We start from the raw sequence: 26,941 nt of genomic DNA on the forward strand, positions 1-26,941 counted from the left end.
TGCTTTTTCATTTGCTTTCCAGTCCCGAACCATCTTTTCTGTTACTCCATATTGTCTTGCAGCAGCACAGTTATTATGTTCCATGGCAAAGTTTACAACTTTAAGTTTGAAACTGGCTTCATATTTCTTTCTTCTTGCTGGTGGAGCCAGGATGGGGTCTTGTCTGTTAGCCATTTTTATACTGTACTGTATGTACTGGTGCTGTACTGTATGAACTGGTACAGATACTGGTACTGGTACTGGTGCTGTGCTGTACTGTATTCACCACCACATGTATCTGCTCACCAGATTGCCTTCCCTCAGAATCACCAACAATACAACAACCAGCCAATCACGGAGAATGAATATTACATTTAAGATTGTTGAAACTGCAGTACAACCAAAGTTAAATGCGGTCAAAATATATATTTTTTTATAATATTGTCATATCCCAATCCAAAATGGCCGTTACTATATGGTAATCTCCTAACATGTGCCATGCGCGAGAAGAAAGAAACAGAAAACAGAAAACAAATGTTGTTTCTATGGTACCGTAATAGCGCGCTTCGAATAGCCTGGGGCACGCGCAGGAACACGTGCCTGCCCAGACAACTGCCAGCGAGGACGCGGAACCCATCGTACGCTTGGAATTCATTTCCAAATGCAGCGTACGGTGGTTCAGCTACAGGGTGCCTGTCCCTGAAGTTTCGGCACGCCGTATACCGGCGTATAAGACGACCCCCGACTTTTGAGGAGATTTTCAGGGGTTAAAAAGTCGTCTTATACGCCGGAAAATACGGTATTTGTATGATGTGTGTATGAGTAAACTGCTTTGTAGATTTTTTTATTTTTATTACTAAAATGTCTTTGTTGGATTGGTACACTTATTTAAAAGAAAAATGGAAACTTACACCATCTCGAAGAAATCAGACAGCACCATACAGGCAAATCCATTCTTTTGGTGAAAGTGGTAGATGTGCTCATAGAGGTCAAAGAAAATATTTTACTATGCTTGTACAAGGTAACATTTCTTTCAATTAGAGGAATTGCTGTACAAAGGGAGCATTTTGGTGATGACTGTACCAAGGTAGGCACGCTATGGATGAGAAATACAAACTCAATGAGCAAAGAAGAATTTTAAAGGCCTGAATGTTTAATTGAGAATGCATGCTGAAATTGGCCAGAACAGGTACCGTATTTGAGGAAATGAGTCTGGGCAAAAAAAGGCAGGGCAGAGAATAGCATTGAAAGTGATTGCCTGAAGAATTTAAAGGATATCTTCAATTCTGAAACTACATTGAGAAGGTTGACTCAATGACATCCACTGATCCACATCGCTGGCCCTAATAACCAATTCTACCAACGATTCATTAAATTCCCTTGCCACCATGCTGGTTCTCCAGAAGCACCATTTGCAAGTATGGAACTAAAGAAAGTCGAGTACAGGTGATTTGCTTTGCTGTGACAACCTGAAATCATTGTGCACAGAGAACACGTGCACAAGATTTCAAACTTAGAAAATACCACTGACATAAGAAAAGAAAACCAACATCCATATACTAAAAACAAACTACAAATTCATGCCATACTATACACATAAAACCTGAAATCTTTAGAGGCTATAACATGCCAACAGTGAATTGGGAGAAGACTAAGAGAATCACTCCTACACAAGTCTTCATAAGAAGCCGCCAAAGGGACAACAATTTACCAACATTCAACTGGGAGAACAAACTTCTGAGAAAAAAGAGAAATGGCAAAGCTGACTCATATGTGGGGAACTGCAACCAATGCAGCATAGTAAGTTGTGTATAGAATCAGAAAAGACTAGTACATAAAAATACATTTACAGCAAACTATCTTCAAAACCAATGTAAACAACTGTAATTTGTACCATTTTATACATCCAAAGTATTTTAATTTTATTAATAGTGCTAATATATAAAAGGTGGCTAGATGGTCCACAACGCTGTGAACGTTCACAAGGGCAATAGAGATGTACATCTGAGGGCTGAGGCATACCTCACAGGCCTAGACGTTATTATCACTCTCTCATAGTGCATTAGTGCATGGTCCTAGGAGAACTTGCGTCACAGCATGAGAAAAGGAGCACAGCATCAGAGGGAGGGGCATGCATCACGAGGAGAAGCACACGTCACAGCCCAGGGAGGAGCATACATCACAGCACAGCACAGGAAGGGGCACGCATCACAGTACAGGATTGATGTGAATCACAGCACAAAGAGGAACATGCATCCCAGAGCTTTGGGTGGTGGGGGTGGGGCATCACAGCACTGGGGAGGGTGTGCACATCACAGCACTGGGGGAGGGTGTGCACATCGCAGCACTGGGGGAGGGTGTGCAAATCGCAGCACTGGGGGAGGGTGTGCACATCGCAGCACTGGGGGAGGGTGTGCTCATCACAACACTTGGGGAGGGTGTGCTCATCACAACACTTGGGGAGGGTGTGCACATCACAGCACTTGGGGAGGGTGTGCACATCACAGCACTGGGGGAGGGTGGGCACATCACAGCACTGGGGGAGGGTGGGCACATCACAGCACTGAGGAAGGAGGTGCACATCACATAGAGGACCAAGTGGCATGGAGCACCAGAGCTCAGAATGTACCAGCTCACAAGCAGCACTAAAGGAACAACATCATGCACAATTCTTGGAGGGTGGTGGCTGAATTATATACATTACTCCGAGAGACTGGTGGGCAGAATTAGACTGTATTAGATACACCACTAAACGGAATGGGTGAGGCGCAGCAACAGGGTAGCTGACCATAACATTATTAGAAATATCAGCACCAGGCTGCCTATGTCTAATAACTAGCAGCAGGGAGGATAGGGCATAACAATACTAACTCTAGGTCCAAGGAGAGGACAGCTCGTGGGGTTCATTAACTTGATGTGATGATATAATGCCCCACCAACACAACCCCTATCATTCATACCCAGCCCCGAACATCTGCTTTCAGCAACAGAAATATAACTCAAAAGGATATCTTTGTGAAGAAATTATCCAAATTCTTAATATGGTGCCAGGAATCTGTAACAAAATGAGAAAACAAACATTAATGTAGGAATACAACAGCTGGGGAGCCCACAAAACTGGGACAATGACATTTAGGCTCCAAGACTCAACCCCGCGCTCCTAGGAAGATGAACAAGGGCACAGATGGAGAAACATGGGTTTAGTGAAAAGAGCTAAATGAAGCCTAACTTTCACAATGAAAATGTTTTAGAGTAAAATAAGTTTGTAAAAGGAGCATGAGTGAATTTTCAAATGTCCAACAGAGGTGCAAATTTGTGAAATAAGGTTTCGATATGAAAGCACTTAGCTCTTTGTTGAGCAGTTATTACTAAGTGCCATTTGTTTAACAAGTTTGGTTTTCAACAATTAACCAGCACATGCTGCTGCCATCAACCTATTTAGGAAAAAACATTAAAACATATTAGAGAATGAAATTAAATGGATACCTCTAATGAAGAAAGTAAGCTGCACCCGATGGGGAACTTAATTCAGTAGAGAGGCTAGGCTGGCTTCCTATGCTAAGGAAGTAAAACTAACTAAAACATTTAAGAATAGTCACAAAGAATAATTCAAACTTGTAGACTGATGTCAACTGCTAACACATTTCTGCCATTTGCATTAGTATGGTAGAAAGAAAAAGACAAAGGGGAAGAGGAAATGAAGAAGATGGAGTAAGAGAAAGATAAATATAGTGGAAAAGGAGAAGGAAAAAAAACTAAAAGTGGGCCTTGAGACAAAAGATAAGTATGCCAGGAGCCATGTCTCAATAAGAAGAGCAAGTAACCCTGGACACAGGATGGGAGGCAATTCAATCAAAAGAATGTTTGTCTAAGAGATGTAATTAAAGGAAAGATGGTAGTGTCAACCGGTATTCTAAAATCAAGTGTGGGAAGGCTAAATAATCCTCCTATAAGAACTATTTATTGAAGCATTAGATTAATGAAGTTCCCAAGAATATTACCTTTTAAACCCTCAGGCACATGCACCAGCAGATCCTCCTCTCCAGGAGGCGAGTCTTCCTCAAAGTCTTCTAACCGCTGGTACTCACGACCCTCCTCTCGACCAGCCATCTTTGAAGTTAGTGTCACCTGGTCATTTCCCAGTCAGTACTGGAACAAGTATAAGACTACATTAGTGCATGGTCTCAGTCGTACAATAATGGTCATACATACACCCACCTAACTTCATGATGTGCATGGCTCCCTGCATATGTGCCTATGCACGTGCACTTCCCACCCAAAAACTCTTCCTGGTGATACAAAGCCTTCGAGAGATATCTAAATTCAATGATCAGAAACGCTAATACATTGACACATGGCAGAAACTTTTCTGTAACCGCCCACCTCTGAATCAAATCCCATGCCTCAATTTTCCTGTCGTAAGGCCATTTGTGAGTCAGGCGAATAAAAAGTTGAATAACACTTTGGCAGAAGAAAATACTTATAATTTTAACACCAGCCTTTATAATGCTTCATGTGCATTAGTAATTATTTTGTTGTTCTATAGTTGAATGAATGAAAAATCTTCATTCAATTATGTATAATCATAAAAGAGTAAAACATTCATAATACCACATTCATTTTAAATATACTACATTCACTTTAAAACAAAAGTGTAAAAAACATACTAATAAGATGATCATGACAGAGGAAAAATAAAAGTACATAATAAGTCTTCAAAAAGGAACAAACCGCAAAAGTACCTATGTGGTTGTTTAACAGTTGTAAAACAAAATTGACAGGTCAAAATTGGTAAAAATTCCTTGACCTAAGGAAAGGCAACAAATACCTCCTTTGGCAGGGGTGGCCATATTACCCACAACACAACACCGAATGCTATAAGGTCTGGGGTAAGTTGTCATCACAGAGGCAGATCTTAATAGAACTCAACTACTATTGCCCTGGGGGAAAACAGGTTAGATTAGATTGTACCCAAACAAAACCTTGTGAAGATCAATCTCTCCCACAACGGAGGGATATGGTTCCGAACCAACACTAGTTTTCAAAGGCAGCAAAACTCTCAGTTGGGTTCTCCATGGCAATGTTCTCTAGGTGCTCCCTGGCATGCTTTAAGAACAACTCCTTAACTAACTTTCTCTCTCCTTTGGTTATCCCCTCCGGACTGTAAAACAGATCAGGACTACCTAAAGATAGGGCAACGCTTCTGATATATTCTAGCCACTGAATTTTATGTCCATGCTCACACCCAAGGCAGTCTTCGATCACCTCCCTATTAAATGCAGTGTGCTTACCACTCCACACTGCAATCCACAAAAGCAGATGGGCAATTTTGACAGAGTCTTCAACGTAATCAAGGTACAGTTCATCATGCATAAAAAATCTAGAACTGGTAGGGCCCAATCATAGCAACCTTCTACAGAAACGATTTTCTTCATGTTGAATAGCCTGACAGTCACAGTACCCCCAAATAGCAGCATCATATAACAAAACCGGAAGACATTTTATTCTGTATATTTCCTGCAGTGGTTGAATAAGTTTAATACCAACCATTGACGCAAACCTAAACAGAAATCCACATGCTTGACTGAATCATAAACAATGGCTTGTGAGGCAAAGTATCTAGCTATTCTGCTGGTCAAAAGTGACCCTTAGATAGGGAAACGTGGCCACTCTTGGGATGACCCCTCCTATGATGGTGATGGGTCTAGGTTTGGGGGTCTGTCTCCCGTAAGCCATGAAATGGGTTTTCAAGATATTGGTATCCAGCTCCAACTCTTCCATATACTTGACAAACAAGTCCACCAAAACTTAAGCCACTTGATGTACGAGAGAGTAACACTGTATCGTCAGCATACAATAGGGAAGGCACAAATGTAGATTTAACCCTGGCCATATCTTTCCAATTAGCTGCCAGAAAATAATTTAAACCATTAATATATAGCAGTAATATAATCGGTGCCAAAACACAACCTTGGCTGACCACCACTCCCCCCGCCCCCACCAGCTCTCCCCCACCCAGTGGTAGGCTGAAAGAATCGGAGCATTAGCCCTACGTGCCATTTGTAACGGAAGCATTGACATCTGCATGAAGGGCAAATAAAAAAGTCAATAAATGGCTGAGGTAACCCAAGAACAGCTAAAATGCTTCATAGCTTTGAGCGGCTGACCCGGTCGAAGGCGCAGCGCAGGTCCACAAATGCAAGATAAATGGCTCCCTTCTTAGCTACCACATATTTACCCATTGCCAAATTTAAATTCAAACATTGTTCCATGGCCCCTCTGTCCTCTCTGAAGCCATATTGGGCCATACAAAGGATATTGTTTGATTGAACCCACCCTTCAATGCACTGAAAGATTATACGACTTACAATTTTAACAGCAGAATCTAATAGGGAAAGTGGTCGATAACAATCCAGGTCCTTTCTGCAACCCGTTTTAAAGATGGGAACTATAACTGCTGATTTCCATGATTTGGTAAGTTCAGTTGTGGTGGCCCAACAGAATGTATTTTTTGTTATAAAGGTCCATATGGACCACATCGGGGCTGGGTGCTTTGTTCGAGGGACTTGCTAAAATAACAAATCAAACTTACTCAATTCCAAAAGTAATACCCAGTGGAACAAAGGAGGTCCTTCGATAACAGCCAGTAGCCCATCTGTGCCAAGGGCATTCACCACACTAAAGTGAGCCACCCATTGTGAGGCCATGATATTTGTTCCTATTTAATCAGGTGAGGCAAGAAAAAACTGTTTCCCATTAACTATATGCTAAAAGTCTCTCACATCCCTCAAGTTACAAGTAGTAAATAGCTTTTCCCATATTTCCTCCATTAGGGTTAACTTCTTATTCTCAATGGCTTTCTTATAATCAGCTCTAGGAGTCCTGATAACTTGTTGATTCCTTGGCCTAGCACGGACAGCTTTAATTGTCACTTGTTGGCCCCCCTACAGCTTTTATCAAACCAGTCAGATGTGGGGGCTCTAAAGGGCCCGGATAGTTCAGACATAATAATTCTTATGGAATGATTTAAAGACTGAAAATCAGCCAAAACATGGACAGGAGAGGCCGCAAGAGCTAACAGGGAGTTTAAAAACATGTTAAGGTTTGAGCTAACTAAAACTTTCAACAAAGTGGGGATGAAAATGTTACACCATTTTACCCTCCGGCTCTGGTCTTTGGGGATCAAGCCACAAGGTCCCGAAACAACATTTGGACGAGTAATGACTGATATTACCATCCCAACCTCGATGGGACTGTGGTCACTGTAGCAAGATTCATGCACATTCCTAAAATTCAAGAGCTCTTGAGATGAATACACAGTCAATAACTGACCCTTTTAGCCCAACCTACAAAAGTAGGTCGACAATGGGAGAAATTCCCTATCACATCCATCATGTTACAAAAGCCGCCTTCCCAAGAGCATTGAACAACTGCCTCCCTCTGGCATTAGATGCCTTTGGGCAAAAGGTGATATCACCAACCAAAAAGGGTCTAGAGCAATAATGTTTGAGCCCAATGTAGCGTTAAAATCTCCTGCTAATGACGTAATGGGTAAAGACAGGCAGACCCGCCCTGCCGCGGCGCTGGCGCACATTGACCAATTTGCCACAGGCCCTAGTGGAGCACCGAAAGATGACCGAAAGGAGGAGGGTGGCGAAGGGAAACAGGCTGGGAACAGTGACCTGGCGGCCATCCTCCAGGCGATCCAGTCATCCCAAGAAGCGGTGGAGGCTAAGATCGGAGAGGTGAGGGTGGATGTGGCCCTAGTACGCCAGGATCTCTGCAATGCTACAGCGAGGATTACAGAAGCGGAGTCCAGAATCTCCACGGTAGAGGACGACCTGGCTGCCCTCAAAACACAGGTATCAACGCTAACAGCCAGCACAGCAGAACTATACCGAAGGACTGAAGATGCCGAAAACAGATCCTGCCGCAATAACCTCAGAATTGTGGGACTGCCGGAAAACACCGCAGCCTCCTCCTTGGCCACATTCCTGGAGGATTGGTTCCGGTCCTGGATGCCCGGGATCATCTAACACCCTGGTTTGCGATTGAACGCGCTCATCGGGCCTTGCAGGCCAGACCCCCCCCCCCGGAATCTCCCCCGTGGTCGGTGATTCTCAGACTTTTCAACTTCAGAGACAGAGATACAATATTTTAAGCGGCACGATCAAAAGGAGACTTGCTCTGTGATGGAACCAAAGTCATGGTGTTCCCAGACTACACAAGGGACGTTCAAATGCAGCGCCGCTCGTTCATAGAAGTAAAACAAAAGCTGAGGACGATGGAGGTGCCATACCGCCTCCTCTTCCCGGCTAAACTACGGGTAGTCCATAACAACAGGACCTATTTCTTCGAGTCCCCCGGACAGGTATGGACGTGGCTGACTGAGGAGGTCCCGTTGGGCCCTAATGGGGGAGAGCAGCGGCAGGCCTTCATTGGACAGCAGAAGAACAGCCAAATGCAGCGACCGGGGGGATCCTGCCGGAGAACTCGTTCCAGAAGGCGCAAGGAGAGAGGCGGCTCGCCATCGGGCTCCCCCCGGGGATCCACGGAGGGGACAACTCGGGAGTCACCGGCGGTGGTGGTGCCAGGGGACACTGCAGGTGACCGGCGAATCGGAGACTCTGGGAACCGCTCCCTGTGACGGCGGAGGATACCGACCTCTCCCGAAGCCCAGTGTTGTGAATCCCCTCCGGAGAGGGGAGGGCTGGACCAAGAGGGCCAGTGACCAGGACAAGGTCACGGTGCTCATGTTCAAAACGTAACACTTCTTAATCTGCAAGAATGGAGGGGTCCACCATAGCTCGGACACTAAAAGTTATCAGCTCAATATGTTCGGGAGTGAGCTGTTGGTATTGGGCGACAGATGCTTCTGGGGGGGAAGTATGGGGTAGGCGGGAGTTGGGGGGTATGTTTGGTTCTATCCAGCCAGCAGGCTGCTGTTACTGTTATTTACAGTTAGTGTAGGTTTATGGTCTCAAATACCGGCTGGAAATAGCAGAGGTAGGTCACCCCAGCAGGGAACGCACACAGGACGAGTTGATTTCCGTCAACTCCGGGTCGCACAAAGGGAGCCGGGGGAAAGAATAATGAGGTCTGTCCATAGACAAACGAACCGAATAAATGGGGACGACTCACATTATATCATGGAATGTTAATGGACTCCTCGATAAGATAAAAAGGTCAGCAGTGCTTGCTCACGTCCACAGACATAAACCCAATATGCTCCTGATGCAGGAGACACATCTCATGGGGAATCAATGCCCCTTCTTAGCCCGTAAAGGATTTGACAGGGTGTTTCATGTAGGGTTCATGAGAGGCTCAAGGGGGGTGGCAATAGTGCTGCATCGCTCACTACCACTGGTGGTGAGACAAGAATGGAGAGATCCGCAAGGGAGATATGTGGCGATCTCAGGTACAATAGAGGGCCGAACAATGAGTGTTGTGAGCGTATATGCCCCTCAAATATGGTGCGTAAGACTCTAGGAGATCTGACCCGACTATTTGCGGAACTGCCCCCTGGGAACACAGTAATAGGGGGTGACTTCAATGCAGTCCCGAACCGAGGGCTGGACACGAGTGGGGGGCCTTCAGCCCACAGACAGGCCTTGGCCACTAGTTTATTCGGATGGATGTCATCGACGGGGCTCTGTGATGCCTGGAGAGCTTGGCACCCAAGGCGCAAACAATTCACGCATCTCTGCAGCTCACAATACACAATCCAGGATAGACCTGCGGTTCATGCCAGCCAGTGACTGCAGTCACCTTTCCCACATCGAGATGCTACCGCGTGGGATCTCGGACCACGCGCCGGTCCAGCTCAGAATGGGCCTCGCAAACCTGCTGACCCGCCCCATATGGAGGCTAAACGCATGGTATCTACAGGACGAGGAATACGTCGATAGCTTGAGGGAGTCGCTATGCGAATACTTTAATATTAATGGGGGCTCAGTGAGGTCGCCCGGGACCCCATGGGCGGCGAGTAAGGTGGTGCTGAGAGGAGCAGCCAGGGGCCTAATCCGTGCACGGGAGCGCGCCCGGGCCGCTCGAATCGCACAACTGGAGGCTCGTGCAATTCATCTAGAAGCAGAGCAGGAGGCACATTCGAACGAACAGATAACCAGACAACTCCTGCTGATTCAGGAGGAGATTCGTAGTCTATCCCTAGAAGCGGCCAAACACATGTGGCGCACTTCCGCGGCCCGTGTTTATGGTTGGGGTAATAAGACAGGGAAACTACTATATTGGTTGATTTCCCAACAGGCTCCCCGAATCGTCCCTGAGATTTGCAATGAGCATGGGGAGCGGATGGTTGAGCTCCAGGGGGTGGCCGAAACGTTCGCTGAATACTATAAGGTCTTATATCGAGGGACAAATCCAGAGAGGACGGGCACCCCCGACCGGTTCCTGGCAGACACTTCGCTCCCGGAACAGCCCAAGGTGGATGTTTGGGCACTGGAGGAACCGTTCACTGAAATGGAAATTGGTGAGGCCATAGTGGCGATGGGAGTGGGGAAAACTCCCGGGCCTGATGGGTTCCCTCCAGAATACTATAAGAGGTTTAGAGATGACCTGGTCCCGCATCTAATGAATCTCTATGCAGAAGTAGACCAGAAAGGCTCCTTCCTAGATGTTGCCACCATTTTCGTATTGCCTAAGACCCAACCCCCCTCCCTTTTCTGCGCGGACTACAGACCCATATCTCTGATTAACAGATCTATGCCGCGATACTGGCCTCCCGTCTCAAGAGGGTGATGCCCCTGCTGGTGCACCCGGATCAGTGTGGATTCATGGCCGGAAGTAGCACGCGTCACTGTAAACGAAGGCTCCAAGAGGCCCTCGCAAGGCGACATCGACTGCCCCAACACTTAGCCCTCATGTTCATCGACTTCGAAAAGGCGTTTGACTCAGTTGATTGGGGGTTCCTTCTTGCGGTGCTCCGGAGCGCCGGTCTTGGACCAAGGTTCCGTCGACAGGTCCGGGCCCTGTATACAAAGCCTACGGCGCGGGTGCAGGTTAATAGAGTCTTGTCCTCGGCCTTTCCGATTCATCGGGGAACCCGACAGGGTTGCCCCCTCTCTCCTCTCCTTTTTGCTCTGGCCATTGAGCCCTTGGCAAGAATGATAAGAGAAGACCCGATTTACCAAGGTTGGAAATGGGGCTCCTCGTGCGAAGACCGAGTGGCCTTATATGCGGACGATGTCCTGCTATACATGGCAAACTCGGGAGTGACCGGACCTTGAGGTTTCCACCTACTACGGCGTTTTGAGGAGGCCTCGGGCTCAAAATGAACCCGGCCAAATTGGAACTGGTCCCTCTGGCGCGGTCACACGACTGCTTTGACTGGCAGAAGGTGGTCCCTCTGCGCCGGTCAAGTTTTAAATACCTGGGGATATGGGTTGCGCTTCTCCCAGCACTATCCTGGTCCCTGAACCTAACTCAACTGGCGTCTCGCGTATGGGAGGATCTTAAGCGGTGGCAATCATTGCCGCTGAATGTATTGGGCCGCGTAGCATTGTATAAGATGATGGAGCTACCGTGCCTCCTATATGTGATCCAGAACTTGCCATTCACGATCCCTTGCTCATTGTTTAGAAAACTGGATGGAATTACCATCTCCTTTATATGGGGAGGGGCAAGACACCGAGTAGCATCCCGGAGCTGCCGCAGAGGGGTATATGATGGGGGACTGGGCATGGCCGATCCGTACCTGTATTACCTGGCGACACAGCTCCTGGTGGCTCATGACTGGTTCAACGGGGGTTGGTCAGACCCAGCATATCAGGTGGAATTAGACACTTTAGGGTATCCCCGTATCCTGGATGTGCTATACGGTGCACCGATCCCCAGGGAACTGGAGCCTATCACCAAGGCGGTCTTTTTAGCATGGAGAGCGGCCCTAAGACATACTGGTTGGAAAAAAATGGTTACTCGGCAAAACCCATTGTGGCACGTAAGCTGGGTGAAAGAGACAGCCAAACTGGAGGGATTCGGGAAATGGGACACACTGGGCATATCCTTGGTGGGAGATGTGTGGAAGGGAAGTATGATGAAGTCCTTCCATGAAGTGCAACAAGAGTTCCAATTGTCCCCGAAGCAATTTTTTTAGGTATCTCCAGGTCCGGCATGCCCTTGTTATGCACCTGAAAGAGACGACCCCCTTGCCGGAATTCAACCCAGTCGAGGCTAAAACACTCATGGGAAGTCTGGGGAACAAAGGCGTCTCCCAGATCTACAGAATGTTAGTTACCAATGCACCTGGGGACCTAGGCCACCTTAGGAAGGGATGGGAGAAGTGGGTGGGACCACTTGAAGAGGCAGACTGGGCAGAGGCACTGATGGCTCCCCGAGCGCTGGCGATGTCGGCAAGGCTGAGGGCGATACAATTCTATTTTCTACACAAAGCATATCTGTCTCCAGATAGACTGCACAAGATGGGTGTCCGCTGCTCTGCCCAGTGCCCACAGTGCGGTGAGGGCCAAGCCGACTTCTTCCATATGATATGGTCCTGCCCCGTGATTCAAACGTACGGGAAGGGAGTAAACCAAGAGCTGAACAGTGCTTTGGGAACATCGCAGGTATTGACCCCCCCAAAATGGTACTACTGGGGGTAATGGATGACATGGAAGGGTCTAGAGCAGACAGGACTTTGGTCAAAGCAGCGACGATGGTGGCCAAGAGAGACATTGCGGTCGCTTGGAAAACCGTCAGGGCCCCTCCCCTCAGAAATGGAGACGGGGGTGGACTGGTGTGCAGCCCAAGAAAAAGTGGTGTATGATTCAAGGGGATGCCCCCATAAATATGAGAAGATTTGGGGGAAATGGACGGGATTGCTAGACTAAAGGGGATCAAAAGAATGTGTGCGCATGCTCCTTCCTTTTTCTCTGTAATATCAAACTATGAAATTTTGGAAATTCTTGTGTATCCCGGGTACAGAAATGTCAGATTAGAGTTGACCATCCAGTCGGTAACAAACGGACCAAGGCTTGTATGTTACTTGTGTACTTTACCTGTTTTCTCTTTAAAAGCAGTAAAATTTGTTTATAAAAAAAAAAAATCTCCTGCTAATAAAACATTAAAACTATCAAATTTTAAAAACGACCTGGCCTCTAAAACAGGCAACACTAGAAACAGTTTCAATTTAACACACTGAGTAAGAAACTGAGTTATAAAAGTTAAATAGAAAAAAAGTGAAACTCTTTGGAAAAAAACGTCCAACAGAATCTGAATCCCACTATGCCAAGAAGGGATGGGTATGACCCTGAGGTGTTTAGAAATACCAAACAGGGTGGCTAACCCACCTCGTAACCTGTGACCAGCGGAAGGAATAGCAAGGATGATAAAACACTCAAAGCCATCCCAGGTAAACAACTCCTGTGCCCAGGTTTCTTGGAGCATAATGACATCAAATTAGGTAGTAAATGTTAGCCACTCAGGGTCAGAAAGCTTAGACCTAAGGCCCGCAATGTTCCAACAAAGAAACCACAAGGTCAAACTCTGTGGCTCAGTTACTGTTACATTGGAGTGATTATCTGTCATAAAGCTGCTAATATTGGGGCTAGAAACTCTACACTATGTCAGAGATGTGGTGCTTATAGAAAAAGTCCAGCAGGAGAATTGTAATACCCGCGTCTGACAGATGCAGCTGCTTACAGTTCTAAATCAGTCGCCTAGCCAGGCTGGGTGATCTACAATTGATCACTACACAATCGCCTTCCATCCTTTTAGCAGCTGGGCCAACACAACCAACCCTTCTCACTAATAGTATGTCCCATAGTTCTTTTATTGTAAGGGAAGAATACTATAAGAAGCATTGGTCCATCTTTTACTGGGACCGGTCTGCAAGCATAACTCCTGGTTACCGATCTCTTTAAGAATAATAACAATGCAGCTTAAATTGAACAATGCAGCTTAAATTCAAGTTCAAAGGAGGAATTTGTAAAGTCTTGATTATAGTATAGTTCAGATTTCGCAAGTTAACAATTCAAAAAACTAATAAATAGAGCAAAAACAGGCTGTGGTTTTCAGCAAAAAAAGTAGTCACTGAATTAGATATCACTAAAGGTGATTTAAGTGGTGTGAGATGTACGAGGTCCCTCACTTGAGACTGGAGTCCTAGGTGCTACCTTGCATCAGAGGTTCTCAACATAGGGGTCCACATTACCTACTCAGAAGGAGCACTAAAGTTTATAAAATGTTAAAACGCTCTGTATAAAAATCAAGTAGGTATCCTTAGCTTGACAAATAGGAGCAGAGCAAGAACAGTAAACAGAAGCTAGCATGAACAACTGGTGATCTCAAGTGATGCACTGGTATGCACAGATACAAAAAGAACACACTTCAGGAATAGAAGAGACAAAGTGATATGCTGCAATCTAGTATATTGAAATTTTTTGACAAATTTACTTTTTTTTTTAACTTTTAACACTCCCATTAAAGTTATAAAGTTTTCTTTTTGTGAATTAAATAAAATATTTCATAAATTGTGTACTTGTTTGATGTATAATTTTCTTCTGTATTTGTATGTGGTTTTGAGGTTCAAATCATAGATATTGTACAGATGAGTATCCCTGGTACCCAACAGTGATTCACTGGGGGTCCACAGAAGTCAAAAGGTTTACAAACATTTCCAATGCAGTGGGTTCGCGTTTGCTCGAGTTAGAGCTATTGGCGTGGTAAATTCTTAACTGGACTTTTCTTCATAAATTTCCACATAAATTGAAAATGAAAAGTAAAACAGTTGACATAAGCAAGCCAGTTGAAAGCGGCACGGCCGCCATGAGCGTGAAGGATAGACACAAAAGGAAAAAGATTTTGCTTGCAGTCAAACGTATCAGCAAATGTGCAATTATCCATGTAACAGGGTCGATGGCCAGAGCAGTAACAAACTGCCCCATGGAGGGACAAACATAAAGCATTTACCAATGATAACAAAGGATTTTTAAAAGGCAAGCCCATGAATGAGTGATATTGATGGGCGTGCGGTGGGCGTAGTTAAAAGCACACAGATAGATTACAGCACGTCAGAGTGCTGGCGCGCTAGACCTAAAAAACGCTGGCTTAGATTTATTGTACGATTCATGTTCATCTCACATTGCTTTGATGAGCTTTCCTTAACCAGCTAATCATTCAGATAGGGGTAAACATACATTTTTAGATGCACAACCACTACTGCCAGTCATTTTATAAACAACTTTTGGTACAAACTTAATCCCAACATGTAATACTTTGAATTGATAATGGGCTCCCCCTTCAAAAACCTGCAACATTTTGATCGACTCTGATACAATGGAATAGGGAAATAGGCCTCTTAAAAGGCTATTGCTGCCAAGAGATCTTTCTCTTCCAGTAAATAAATCAGACTCTATAATACTCTCATATTAAATAGCTGTGTTTTGATAATCTTGCTAAAATAAATTAATTCCAGGATTGGATGCACTGTTATATCCTGCTTTGGTATTAGTAAGAACACTGTGTAAAAAGCACTTCCCTCTTTGTACAGTACTGTTTATTTTGCTCATCTGAGCAGCAGCTCTTGCACCATTTGCTCTAGTAGAGTTATAAGGCCATTTTATAAACTTAAGAGTTTTGATTTAACTGTATGCGTTTTTTTTTTTTTTAACCTAGCTGTGATGTGGAGTGATGCACACTGACAATGGGAATACATTTGTCAACCAAGTACTCTGTGTAGGTCAGAAAACCACTTTCTAAAACTACATTATGCTTGGAATACCCCCATTTAAAAAGTCATGGGATACTTAGGGTATCAATGGATGGGTCTAATGTTCCTTATCGGACTTGAAATTATAACAGCCTTAAAACAAATGACTGTTTCAAGCGTAAGACAGTCTTAAGCCACAATGTTATGAGACAGCTGATAATGCACACTTCCAACTGTTACTAGTGTGGGAAACCAAGGCAGTTCATTCCCGAACCACATCTGAAGCCCAAGGTTCCCTTGTTCTGTCAAGACTAAATCATGGAGACCTTTCACTGGCATACCAAAAAGTGCATCTGTGAAGCTAGTTGTGCATGCAGCAGCTCATTTTGTCCCTAGAACGCAAAAATAATGGACTACAATCATTCCTGTCTCACTAACACTACAATGGTTCACCTTTTAAGCTGGATCTTTTATAGCTCAGTCTGCCATCACTTCCTTATACTCAGCCAGTAGCCAGACTAGCAAAAAAAAAAAAAGGGAGTAATGCATGTGTCACTATCCTTTGCAGGCAGTGTAACTAGAATTCAGCACTCTAGCCAACACTATGCATTATTGCTTTTCCTGCAATATTTAAGAAGAATTTCAAAATTATACTTGTTCTCTTCCCCGACAACTATTTTTAACAGAAAAAGATGTTGCCATTTTGTGATCCAAGACGGTCAGATCATATGATATTTTGATTTTGAAAATCAATTTTCTCCTGAAGTGCTGATGAGACTAGATTACTTCTTGCATTTAAACAGTCAGGCTTTTGCTCAAGAGGCTTCTTCTGCCCAACAGGAAAACAACAAGACACACTTTATGTTAGTTATCCATTACACATCTTAGTTTACATTTATGTGGGCATGCCTGACCTGCAACAGTAATTGTTCTTTGAATAATAATTTTAGTTTTTTAAAATGTTACAGTAAATATGTGATTGACATTATATCCTGATGTAGATGGAATTCACAGTATACAGGATAATTCTTGAGTAAATAAGTCAGATCTGAGATTTCTTCGTTTACAAAAAGTCTTCCAATCCTGTTTGACTTTACAGCTTTTTTTGACTTCTAAATCATCTTCTCACTGACCTGGTTTCACCATTAGTTGTTACTCTTTTCCAGATATATATATATATATATATATACACACACACACACACACACACACACTATTTTTCTTGGTATTGATATAAACCAATAAGGCAGTGCAATGTCCTTTTGAAAACGCTGAACATGAGGCCTATTAAATTACTGAATGGCACAGGCTGTGTCACAATGGCATGAGCCCTGCACAAACAATACAACAGTAAGCACGTAGGGGAAGCTCCTATATTTAGGAGGGCACCCATTCACCTAGTATATGGTTTTCTCAATGTAAATGCAGTTATAAGTACCCCATAACCACTCAACAAACGGTGGGGCCACTTGAGTTCCACAAGTAATATCTCTTAGCCAGGTTTCCACTCAGACCCAAAAGGGACTGTGCACTATATCAGCACTCCCATTGTTTAATAATGCCTACAAGGCCCTATTCTGGGGAGAAATTAATAAGGCATCACAGCACCTTGGTAAGGGTTATTTCAAACTTTTACCAATAGTACAGAATAACCTGGTGTAGGAAGTCACCCTTCACTATCCCGAATCTCTAGCAGGGCAGGGAGGGGGTTTTGTCCATTTTCCACAATCGTGTTGGGGATATAACGTTTATTTTCTTGAATGCACTATTAACCTTATCCTCACTTATCTTGTTGACTTTTCTTCAGATCGTAGCTTATTCTCTTAAACACAAGTATATCCTTATCCTCGCTCATTGATGGGTCTCACCTCTTCTTCTACTTTTTTTTAACCGTCATGCCAGAGGAGATCCATTGTATAATGACTTTTCAGGTACCTGTTTTATTTCTTCCTCCCAAATGTATACATTTTCTCTTTTGTATTTCCTAGTTATTGTAATCTGTGAGCATAAATGTGTGTCGGCTTCAACCACAGGTATATTTGAATTGACATTTTATTACATGTCTGCTATAAATCAGTTCTTCTATAATAAAGTGCTCTAATGCCCTTGACAATGACTCACATGTACATCAGTGGAGTCGAGGAGGAAGGGTAATTCCAAACAACACCCCAACTGCTTAAAACATGGAATTTAACAAGTGAGATCAAATTCCTAATGTCTACGAAAAGTAGAAATAAAGGGCTTGGGTTAATAGCTACTATGTTTAAACAATTGAAGCTGTATTCTGGTGGTGACAAAAGACTTCCTTAAAGGCGTGGGTAATCTGGCAGTGACATGCTATAAGCACTAGTGTGGAGACAAATAATGGTGTGATCATCCAAGCTTGCTGTTCATATAAGCTTTCTATTTAAAGTGATTTAAAGATAACCAACTAACACTAAAAACGTTCAAATAGTCTGAAGTGAGACACAAGAAGGTATAAGCAATAGTGGAAATAACTGTGGTTACTATCATGAAATGTGTAATGGTATGGGAATTTTAAAAGAACTGATGATAAAGACAATTAAAGTAATGGAGACCTTGTGGAAAATAACATAATACAGCAAATAACAACCAAAGTGTTGAATCACCAAGTAGCTCCTCTGAAGCAAACAAACACCATAAGGAAAGTTGCACAATCTTGACAGACAATGCTAAAACAGACAAGAGTAGTTCCATATGAGTAGCAGACCAAAACTCAGTAACTTCTGCCTTTGTTTCAAACATGACTTTCACAAGTGATTCAAAAGTAAATATAACAGCTCAAATGCATAGAACCACTATTCAGAAGAGTGCACTGTAGATGCTTTAACAATATAATGCTACAAGTTGACCAATTAGACAAAATTGTCTTTTCACAACGTGCCTTTGTCATCACTGGGGTCACATGAATCTTCAAATTCACTGAAAAATAAAGTAATATACTGGATATGAACTTTAAGGGTGTGTGTGCTGATAGACGAATACATTGTCCACACAAGTTCCATAGTTGCCACAGTACTGGAAAGGTGATTTGATTAAGATACAATTGGCAAATGCCAACCTTGCCCTAGGACTGAGAAATTTAGAAAGTAGAAAAACAATTCTGTTAAACATCTACAATAGAACCTACCAATGGAAATAACAACCTTACATATTTTGAAGTAAGTGCTTCTGGAAGCTTCTTCAGAGATCTCTAAACACAATAAAAGTGATAACTTGTGATTTTAATTATTCATTAGAGACATCCATCCTCTAGAAGAGGAGGTTCAAATGGGGATACATTTCTAACTACGTCAGAAGGTTTAAACCATCAGTAGTTTTAAAACAAATGAAAGACAATAAGATACCTACAGGCTTCAGGGAACTAAACAGCAGAACCATTCCAGACACTCCAGTAAAACCAAAGTTTGTTGCTGCCAATGATCAAATAATAATATTATCTTTTTGGATCTTGAAAACAAGACTCGATGGAAAAACCCCTGCCTATATGGACTTCCAGAAAACACTGAAGGCTCTGATCCGACAGTCTACTTTCAGCTGTTTCTGCCAAAACGTCTTGATATGTCTACTATTGCCCCTCTCAACATAAAAAGGGCTCACAGACCTGGTCCCAGAGTTTCAACAAAACCACGAGGAGTTGTTTTATTCTTCTTGCAATATATTGACTTGCTACAAGTTTTGTCAGCTATCAAAACCCAAAAAAAACAGATTGGGCCAGTCACAGACGGTTTGTCTCTCAGGATGTAGCTAAAACTACTGCAGATCGTTGAAAGCAATTTCTAGACATGCGTCCTCAACTAAGAGATATGAACGCTAGATTCTGTCAAATCCATCCTTGCTTATTCAGAGTGACAAACACGGAAAAAAACAACCACTTATAAACAGTCAGCTGCACTCAAGAAATGTAATCAGCAACATGCAGCAGAGGATATGGACACTTCACATATCATTTGAATGTCATCTTTATTTTCCTTGCCTGTTTTCTTTCTCATATTCATTAACAGCTTTCCTTTTATCCACTTGATGCTTTTTCTCTTGCTTATTCATATTCTAATTCTCTATTGCCTTTTTCTTATGACACAGATATAAGTCTTCACATCCTGTTCCAGTATGGTCTCATATGTATGTGATCTCTTGTTCAAATCAAGGCTGCCCTGCCATTATGCGGAGTTCAAGTACTGTCGCCATCGTCTTATGGTGTCGCCACCCTCCCTTTCGTTTTTGTGTTTTGTAAGTATGTGCTTCAGTCGTCATTTGCATGACTTTTACTGCCTTCTTGTTTTATTACTTCCTCACTGTTGTTTCTTCATATGGCTCTATTTTATCTTTTTTTCTTTCCTATCTTCCGTCTGGTCATTCTTTTTTCCTTTCCTTAATAAGCCAACCAATTATTCTTATTGCTTCCAATATTTGATTCAATTTGTTTTCCATTTTGCTACAGGAGACATATTGTTTATGTTACTGCTTTAGTATTGCATTCTAGGTTACCACATGGAATATTAAAGGGTTAGGTAACCCCATTAAAAGTCAAAGGGTGTTATCCCATTTGTAGTGTGGTTAGTTTTACGTATTCATTGCGCTTTAGCTTCAGGCTTTAGGCCTTTGTGCACTTTGCCCTGAATATATTTTATTCATTTGCTGACAGCTTAGAGCCTCTGTGCACTTTGCTCTACATGCTTTTTATTAGGCTTCGTACTGTTATTTTTCAAATAGCCAGTTCTACGGTGTTGTTTTTTATTCATATCACACTGTTTTGCCTACTTCAGCACTGGAGTTCTCCATAACATATTTACTCTGTGCTTCAGTCAAGGATACAGTCTGGTACATTGCCGATAGACGTGGTAGGAGTTTAGACTTGGCATTCCTGCGTAGGGACATTTTGTGATCACGATGACATGTTAGTTATAAAATCACTTCCTTGTCCCAATACACGCAAGAGGGAGATTCCGACCAGGGAACCACAACTAGACGCTGACTGCCTCGTTGCAGATGCTGAACCAAGATCACAGGTCTTTGCTCAGGTATGAGGGCTGATGTCTCCACAGTGATTCTAATAGGCAAGCTAGAAGCTTAACATGCTGTGCTCTAAATAGAACAAGCAGAGGGAGAGTAGAAACTGTTAGACAATATGATAGCTTTGTTCTTATGTTTTACTCTCCTGGTGACTATTTCAATCCTACTGTGTTGTATCGTTCTGGTTATTGCGGCTCACGCCTTAATATCTAAAATACAGTTGTTTTATTAAAACATTATATAAAACTTATACTGTCTTTGTCATTTGTATATGAGATCATATTGGAAATAAGAGAGTTGGTTTGGATCTGAGTAACCACGACTTCCCTGAGAAGTTCCAAAGATGTCATGCGCTCGGCTGCCGAATCATTCCTTCCACATGGGAGAAATGAGGCACTGCTAGTTAGCCGGAGCAAAAACCGGATTTAGGGTGACAGAGTTCTTTACACGTGGGTCAGACTCAGTCCCCCACACCGTTATCGATCCTGCTGCCTTGAAATCCAGTAGTCTCATTTAGAATAATGAGAGCCCACGCGACATGGCGCCCAACGTTTGGTCTGGCTCTAATGATTAGGTCCGACTGACTCTCTTGGTCTCATATATATTTTGACTCCTCGGTTCCGTATACGGAGACATCCGTGGGGCTGAGGGTTTCCGCCGCCATGGCATAGGTGCTTCCTATTGCTTAGTGGTTGGTTGTTCAAGCTTGAACTTTGAAAGGAAAACCCCGATATTGGTGTGCCTTCTCTGACCTGGAGCTATTTTTTATAAATGGCGAATCCTAATGTAGTGAATATAGCAATTAATATGCGTCACCCGCTCACGGGACATCTGTTGACACATGGACTGACAGTCCAGGGGGGTCCAGTCACTTTTGTGGTGGACGCCCATGCAGCCTATAGAACGGAACTTTTTTATTCTTGGGTCGGATTTCCAGCAGTGGATGGGGGAACAAATACTTTTCACGAATACACTGTTGCGAATGTCCCAGGACAATACAGGGCTTACGCTTATTTAGAAATACCTCTATCTTATCAAGAACACCATAATTGGCTTGATGGCGCCCTCCCACACACAGTAGCACAAGTTAGGTTAGGTCCGCTGAGTAATGATGGTCCTACCTGGCCTTTATTGGCTACATATACACCTCATCCTGCGGTTGCTCAATTGGCAGTGGTTGAAGTTGGTCGTTTATATACAGACTTAACGGCTACATATAGACGATTAGTTCAGTTTGTCATGCATACACTAAATACGAATGCAGCGCGTGCTGCTCCAGCGCACCCAAAGGCAGTGGTTCCGGGTATTAATCCGGCCACTGTACATTCAGTTATGGGTAAAGTACCGGCTAAACGAGAGGAGACTCAATTTTGGCTGGCGCAAAAAATTAACACGCTGGAAGCAGTATTTCCCCATACGGGACCTCAGGATAAACATAGAATTTTGACGATGTGTTTGCCGTATGGGATGGTTCCTCCGGTGGACCTTTGTAATACCTGGGGCACGGTGTTTGCCGCGCTCTACACTACGGCACACGGTACACCGACATTAGCTAATTTACCGGACGTGCTTAAACAGATTCAAGATGAATATGGGGCTGCCCCTGCCTTAGATTTGGGCATGCAGTTGCTGGGCAATTTTGCCACAGTTTCTTCTATTATTTTGAGTAATCTCAAAGGAGAGGCAGTAGCACTAGCAGTGCGAATGCGTCTTCGGGATGTTCCGCTGCTTAATCAGGAGCCGGAGCTTCCGAGATTAATAGCGGAAACATATTCTAGTATTGGTCGTGATAGCCTAGGGGCTAGACCACAAAAACCCCAGTTACAGGGTAAAAATAATAAAGATAATGCTAAACAGCAACAACCTGAGGGTTCAAAAAAGCGCTGGGAAAAGAAACAGCAAACACCTAAGAAAGATGGTGGGCAGTCTCCGCAACCGGAGACCCCACAGAATAAGTATAATCTCAGGAATAGGGATACTTTGAAGACGCCTGATAGATATCAATATACTGATACACGCCAATCTCGTTCCTTTCAGGACTCCTCGGAAAAGAGAAGTGAGAGAGGTGGGCGGTCAGAGCGGAGGACGGAGTACGTGAAACCGAGACAGGATTCACAACGCTCAGCGGAGGTTTCTATTAAACAAGAAGAGAAACCGCTGCAACAAAAACAGCAATTTAAAAAGAAGAAAGTGGCAGCAGTCTCAGTTAGACATGCCGCTCAAGAAGAGAGTTCTCTTGACGAACAAGACATGGGAGTTAGCACTGTTAGACAGCGCGGCAGAGGTCACAATAGTTCGCCGGAGTCTTCTAGAGCATCTGGAGGTGAAAGCAACTGATGACTTCATACAAGTCGAGACGGCGGACATGCGAGTCTCTGATCCTGATAGAGTATATGAAGTGACTCTGCGATTGGAAGGGGACATTGACCGTATTATAAACGCCATTTTTTGGGACCATGTGATAAAATCATATGATGTTCTGCTGGCCGAACAGGATTGGCCACCTGACTTTGTTCGCGACTGTCCGGTTGGGGAGGAGGTTATTACACCTTCCTTCTCACCACTTGTTCCGAGAGAACTAGCGGAGTCCTATAGTAAATTATGGGCTCTGGCACAGGCTCCCGCCCTGTATAGAAATAACGTGGGGTGGGATAGACAATCACCTTATCATGTAATTCCGATAAAGGGCGAACCTCAGCCACAACCGCAGTATCCTATCAAATCTGAAGCAAGGGCATCGGTTAGGAAAATTCTTAGACAATTGGAGTACCAGGGTGTAATTGAGCCCTGTGTCTCGCCGATGAATAATTCCTTATTTCCGGTTGCTAAACCGGACCATTCATATAGGATAGTGGTGGATTATAGACATTTGAATAGTCATACACGCACATATGCAATACAGAATTCACACAGCGCAGCGCTTATGAATAATATAGTGCGTAAAAAATACAAGACAACATTAGATATCTCGAATGGATTTTTCTGCCAGAATATAGCACCCGAGAGTCGGGACTATACCAGTTTCAGTGCGTTTGGCTCTCAGAAAGTTTTTTGTCGTTTGCCTCAGGGGTACAAGAATAGCCCAGGACTGTTTTCGGCTCGTGTAACTGAAATGCTGCATGAGTTCGACCCTGAAGCGTTATCATATGTTCATGACATATATCTGACGGACGATGAGATTCTGCAACATCTAAGGCGTATATCGCGCATTGTTTTGGGGTTTGCTGATATTGGCTATAAATTTAATTTTAAGAAATCAAAGATTGCCTTCCTCAGCGTCATTTTCCTGGGATATGAGTTGTCGAGTGAAGGCAAGAGCCTAGCGCCACATTTTTGGGAGGAATGTGCTTTATTGCAGCCTCCTAATACGGTTCGGAAGCTCCAGTCATTGTTGGGGTTTCTGAATTTTGGCAGAACTTACATTCCTGATTATGCGACGTGTATAAAACCCTTATACGAGTTGATTCGCCCGAATTTTTCGAGTAGATTTTGGACGATTGAACATACACACATACTACGAGAGTTACAGAGTGATCTCTTAGCAGTTAAACACTTACACACACGGGACAATAAGACACATTTAGTCATCAGGGTGATACCTGGGGCTGTTGGGTTTACTTATGTCACCTTTAATGAAGGGGAGACAGTCCCGATTGCATACAAGTCTCACTTGTATTCTGCTGCAGAACAACGATTTGCACAGACTGAGAAAATTCTCACTGCAGTACAGATGGCTGTTATTAAAGAAAGACCGCTAGCCCAGGGTCAACGCATCATTGTCGTTTCCCCAATTCCAGCCTTAGAGGCAGTTACAAAAGCGAGTGTTCCAAATTCGAAAGCTTTGCACCCGCGATGGATACAATGGGCTACGTCTTTGACAGCCACTGATGTAGATTACGTATTTGACCCTAAACTGCAGACTCAAGAATTTCTTCAATATGAGATGGAATACCCTGTTCCTGCTGGTACGTTGCCTATTGACCAATATCAAGTGGTCATGTATACCGATGGCTCTGCGCAACCAGCGGTTGGGACTAAACAACAGTATTCTGCTGCATGTGCGGTGGTGAGCGGCACTATGGAGGGGGAAGTGTTCTGCCCCGACATACTTATACTAAAACCTTGGGAGATTGCACGGCACAGCTGGCTGAGCTCAAAGCTTTATTGCTAGCGTTGGAGCACGCGGATCCGGCGATTTTAACCTTGCTGGTCTGTGACTCCTACTACTGTGTACAGTCTTTCAACGAATATCTACACTATTGGAAGATGAATGGGTTCAGAGATTCTAAAGGTAACACCATTAAACATAAAATGTTGTGGGGTAAGGTTGCGGATCTGAAGGAAACGCTTCCTAAAGTCCATGTTGTGCATACGCTTGGACACCAGCACGTTGGAATACACGTTGCTGGTAATACTTTGGCTGATGAAGCTGCAAAATCGGCAGTGGCTGTCGCCACTGTGGCCGCAGTGACTCGTTCGAGTTCCAAACCAGACACAGAAATTTCGGCTGCCATAAAGGCTACGGTTGATGGCACGCCCTTTCCTAAAGGATTTCCTTCAAAATATAGTTACTGCTTGAATGGTGCGCTGAATGCTACTGTTATAATTCCAGGCATTGGTGTACGTGAAATTCCCAATAAAACTGAGAGACCTCGATTAATTTCTGCAGCACATGAGGGGGTGGCTTCTGCACATGCTGGTGTGGCTGCCACGATTTCACTTTTACAGGCTCGTTACTGGTGGCCTGGTCTCTATAAAGAGACGAAGCAATATGTCCTTTGTTGTGACGTTTGTCAACAAATTAAAGCGTCGTCGGCTAGACGCCCGCAGCAGACGCCCCTTCTGATTTCAAATAAACCATTACAATGTGTGTACTTGGATCATTGTGGTCCGCTGACACCAGATAGTGCATACAAATATATATTGGTTGCTGTAGATTCGTGCTCCAGATTTGTGTGGGTATGGCCACAACGCTCGGCTGACGCTCGAACTGTTATTAAAGATTTGCGCATCTTTGTCGATACATTTGCAGTTGCGGCTTTTCATTCGGACCAGGGCCCTGCTTTTGCCTCTAAGGCATTCAGGGACACCATGGCTTCGTTGGGGGTTCAACTCCAATTCTCGTCTCCATTTCATCCCGAGGGAAATTCTGTCGTGGAGCGTTTAAATCGTGATTTAAAGCAGTCCTTAACGGCCAGAGTTATAGGTACGGGTCGTGGTTGGCTAGCCCACCTATATGGAGTACAGAGAGCACTTAATAACTTGCCTAGAAGGTCACTGGGGAGTTGTACTTCATATGAGTGCCTGTTTGGAACACAAATGTATGTTCCTGATCTAGATGGTCCTGGTGTGGAGGCGGCAGATACGCCCTTTGACATAAATGATCGTGTCACTGTTTTGCAGGATTTACAACAATTCAGTGAAGATAACTCTTCTGCCAGTGCTGCCTCCTCAGGAATTAAGGATGAGCCAGTAACACCTACTGGTTGGATACCCAGGATTGGGGATCTAGTGCGTAAAAAGGTTGTAGTTAAAAAAGAATTTGGTCCTTCTTATCGAGAACCTGTCCCTGTGTTGGGGGTAAGCGGCACGAGAACTGTGATTTTACCGCCGCTGCGAGGGGCCAAAGGAAATCGCTTTGTTTCCATTGGTAATGTCAAGTTACAACATGTGGCCGATTCTGCACAGCAGACCAAGAGGGACACCCAGTAGTTCCGGAATCCCGCTCACTACTGGGGAGGAAGTCCCGCTGCAGGTGATTTTCACCGACACTGTTTCCTCTCCGAGCTTGGGGAGGGTGGATGATGATCTTGCGATTGTTCCACCGACGGCGATTAATATGGAATCTTTTGATCAACTTGCTGTACGTTCTACTGATGTTTCTGAACATGTGGTTTATAGCGTGCCACGGCGAGAGCCTCCATCTGCTTCTTTGTTCACGGTTGCACCTTTTGCTAGAACTGCTTCTGGCTGCTTCAACGACACTGATAATGATGTGTCCGGCTCCTCGTCCTCGATGTCTTCTGTCCACGGTCCACGACGGCTGCTGGGTTGGCTTAAACGCACATATTTTGTTTTTCCTTGGAACTATTTTTGGCTGTTTTTGGTCGTGATGACTCTTTTATTATGGTTGGGATTTGTGGTTACATTTTTTCTGATAATACATGGTCATTTTCTTCCTGATCGATCTGACATTGAGCACGTGGAGACTGTGTTAAAACCGCATTTTTCATCTCATATGGTTCGAAGAGACTTGTCCACTGT

The 26,941-nt window shown here is 44.0% G+C and overlaps 1 protein-coding gene across 4 annotated transcripts in view; it reads right to left on the reverse strand.

The window, feature by feature from the left end:
• ATG9B (autophagy related 9B) overlaps window positions 1-26,941 on the reverse strand; it is a 411,143-nt gene that overhangs the window by 267,686 nt on the left and 116,516 nt on the right. For 3 of the 4 annotated variants that reach the window (XM_069210766.1, XM_069210767.1, XM_069210768.1), the window contains 3 exons: window positions 3,981-4,128; window positions 2,991-3,034; window positions 891-955 (listed from right to left, as the gene is read on the reverse strand). In XM_069210766.1, the coding sequence (XP_069066867.1) occupies window positions 891-955; window positions 2,991-3,034; window positions 3,981-4,089 (218 nt within the window). In that variant the 5' untranslated portion in view covers window positions 4,090-4,128. Of the gene's footprint in view, window positions 1-890; window positions 956-2,988; window positions 3,035-3,980; window positions 4,129-26,941 lie in introns of all 4 variants that reach the window. The other variant, XM_069210765.1, reaches the window with a different exon arrangement.

Source organism: Pleurodeles waltl, chromosome 10, assembly GCF_031143425.1.
Source record: "Pleurodeles waltl isolate 20211129_DDA chromosome 10, aPleWal1.hap1.20221129, whole genome shotgun sequence".
NCBI lineage: Eukaryota > Metazoa > Chordata > Amphibia > Caudata > Salamandridae > Pleurodeles > Pleurodeles waltl.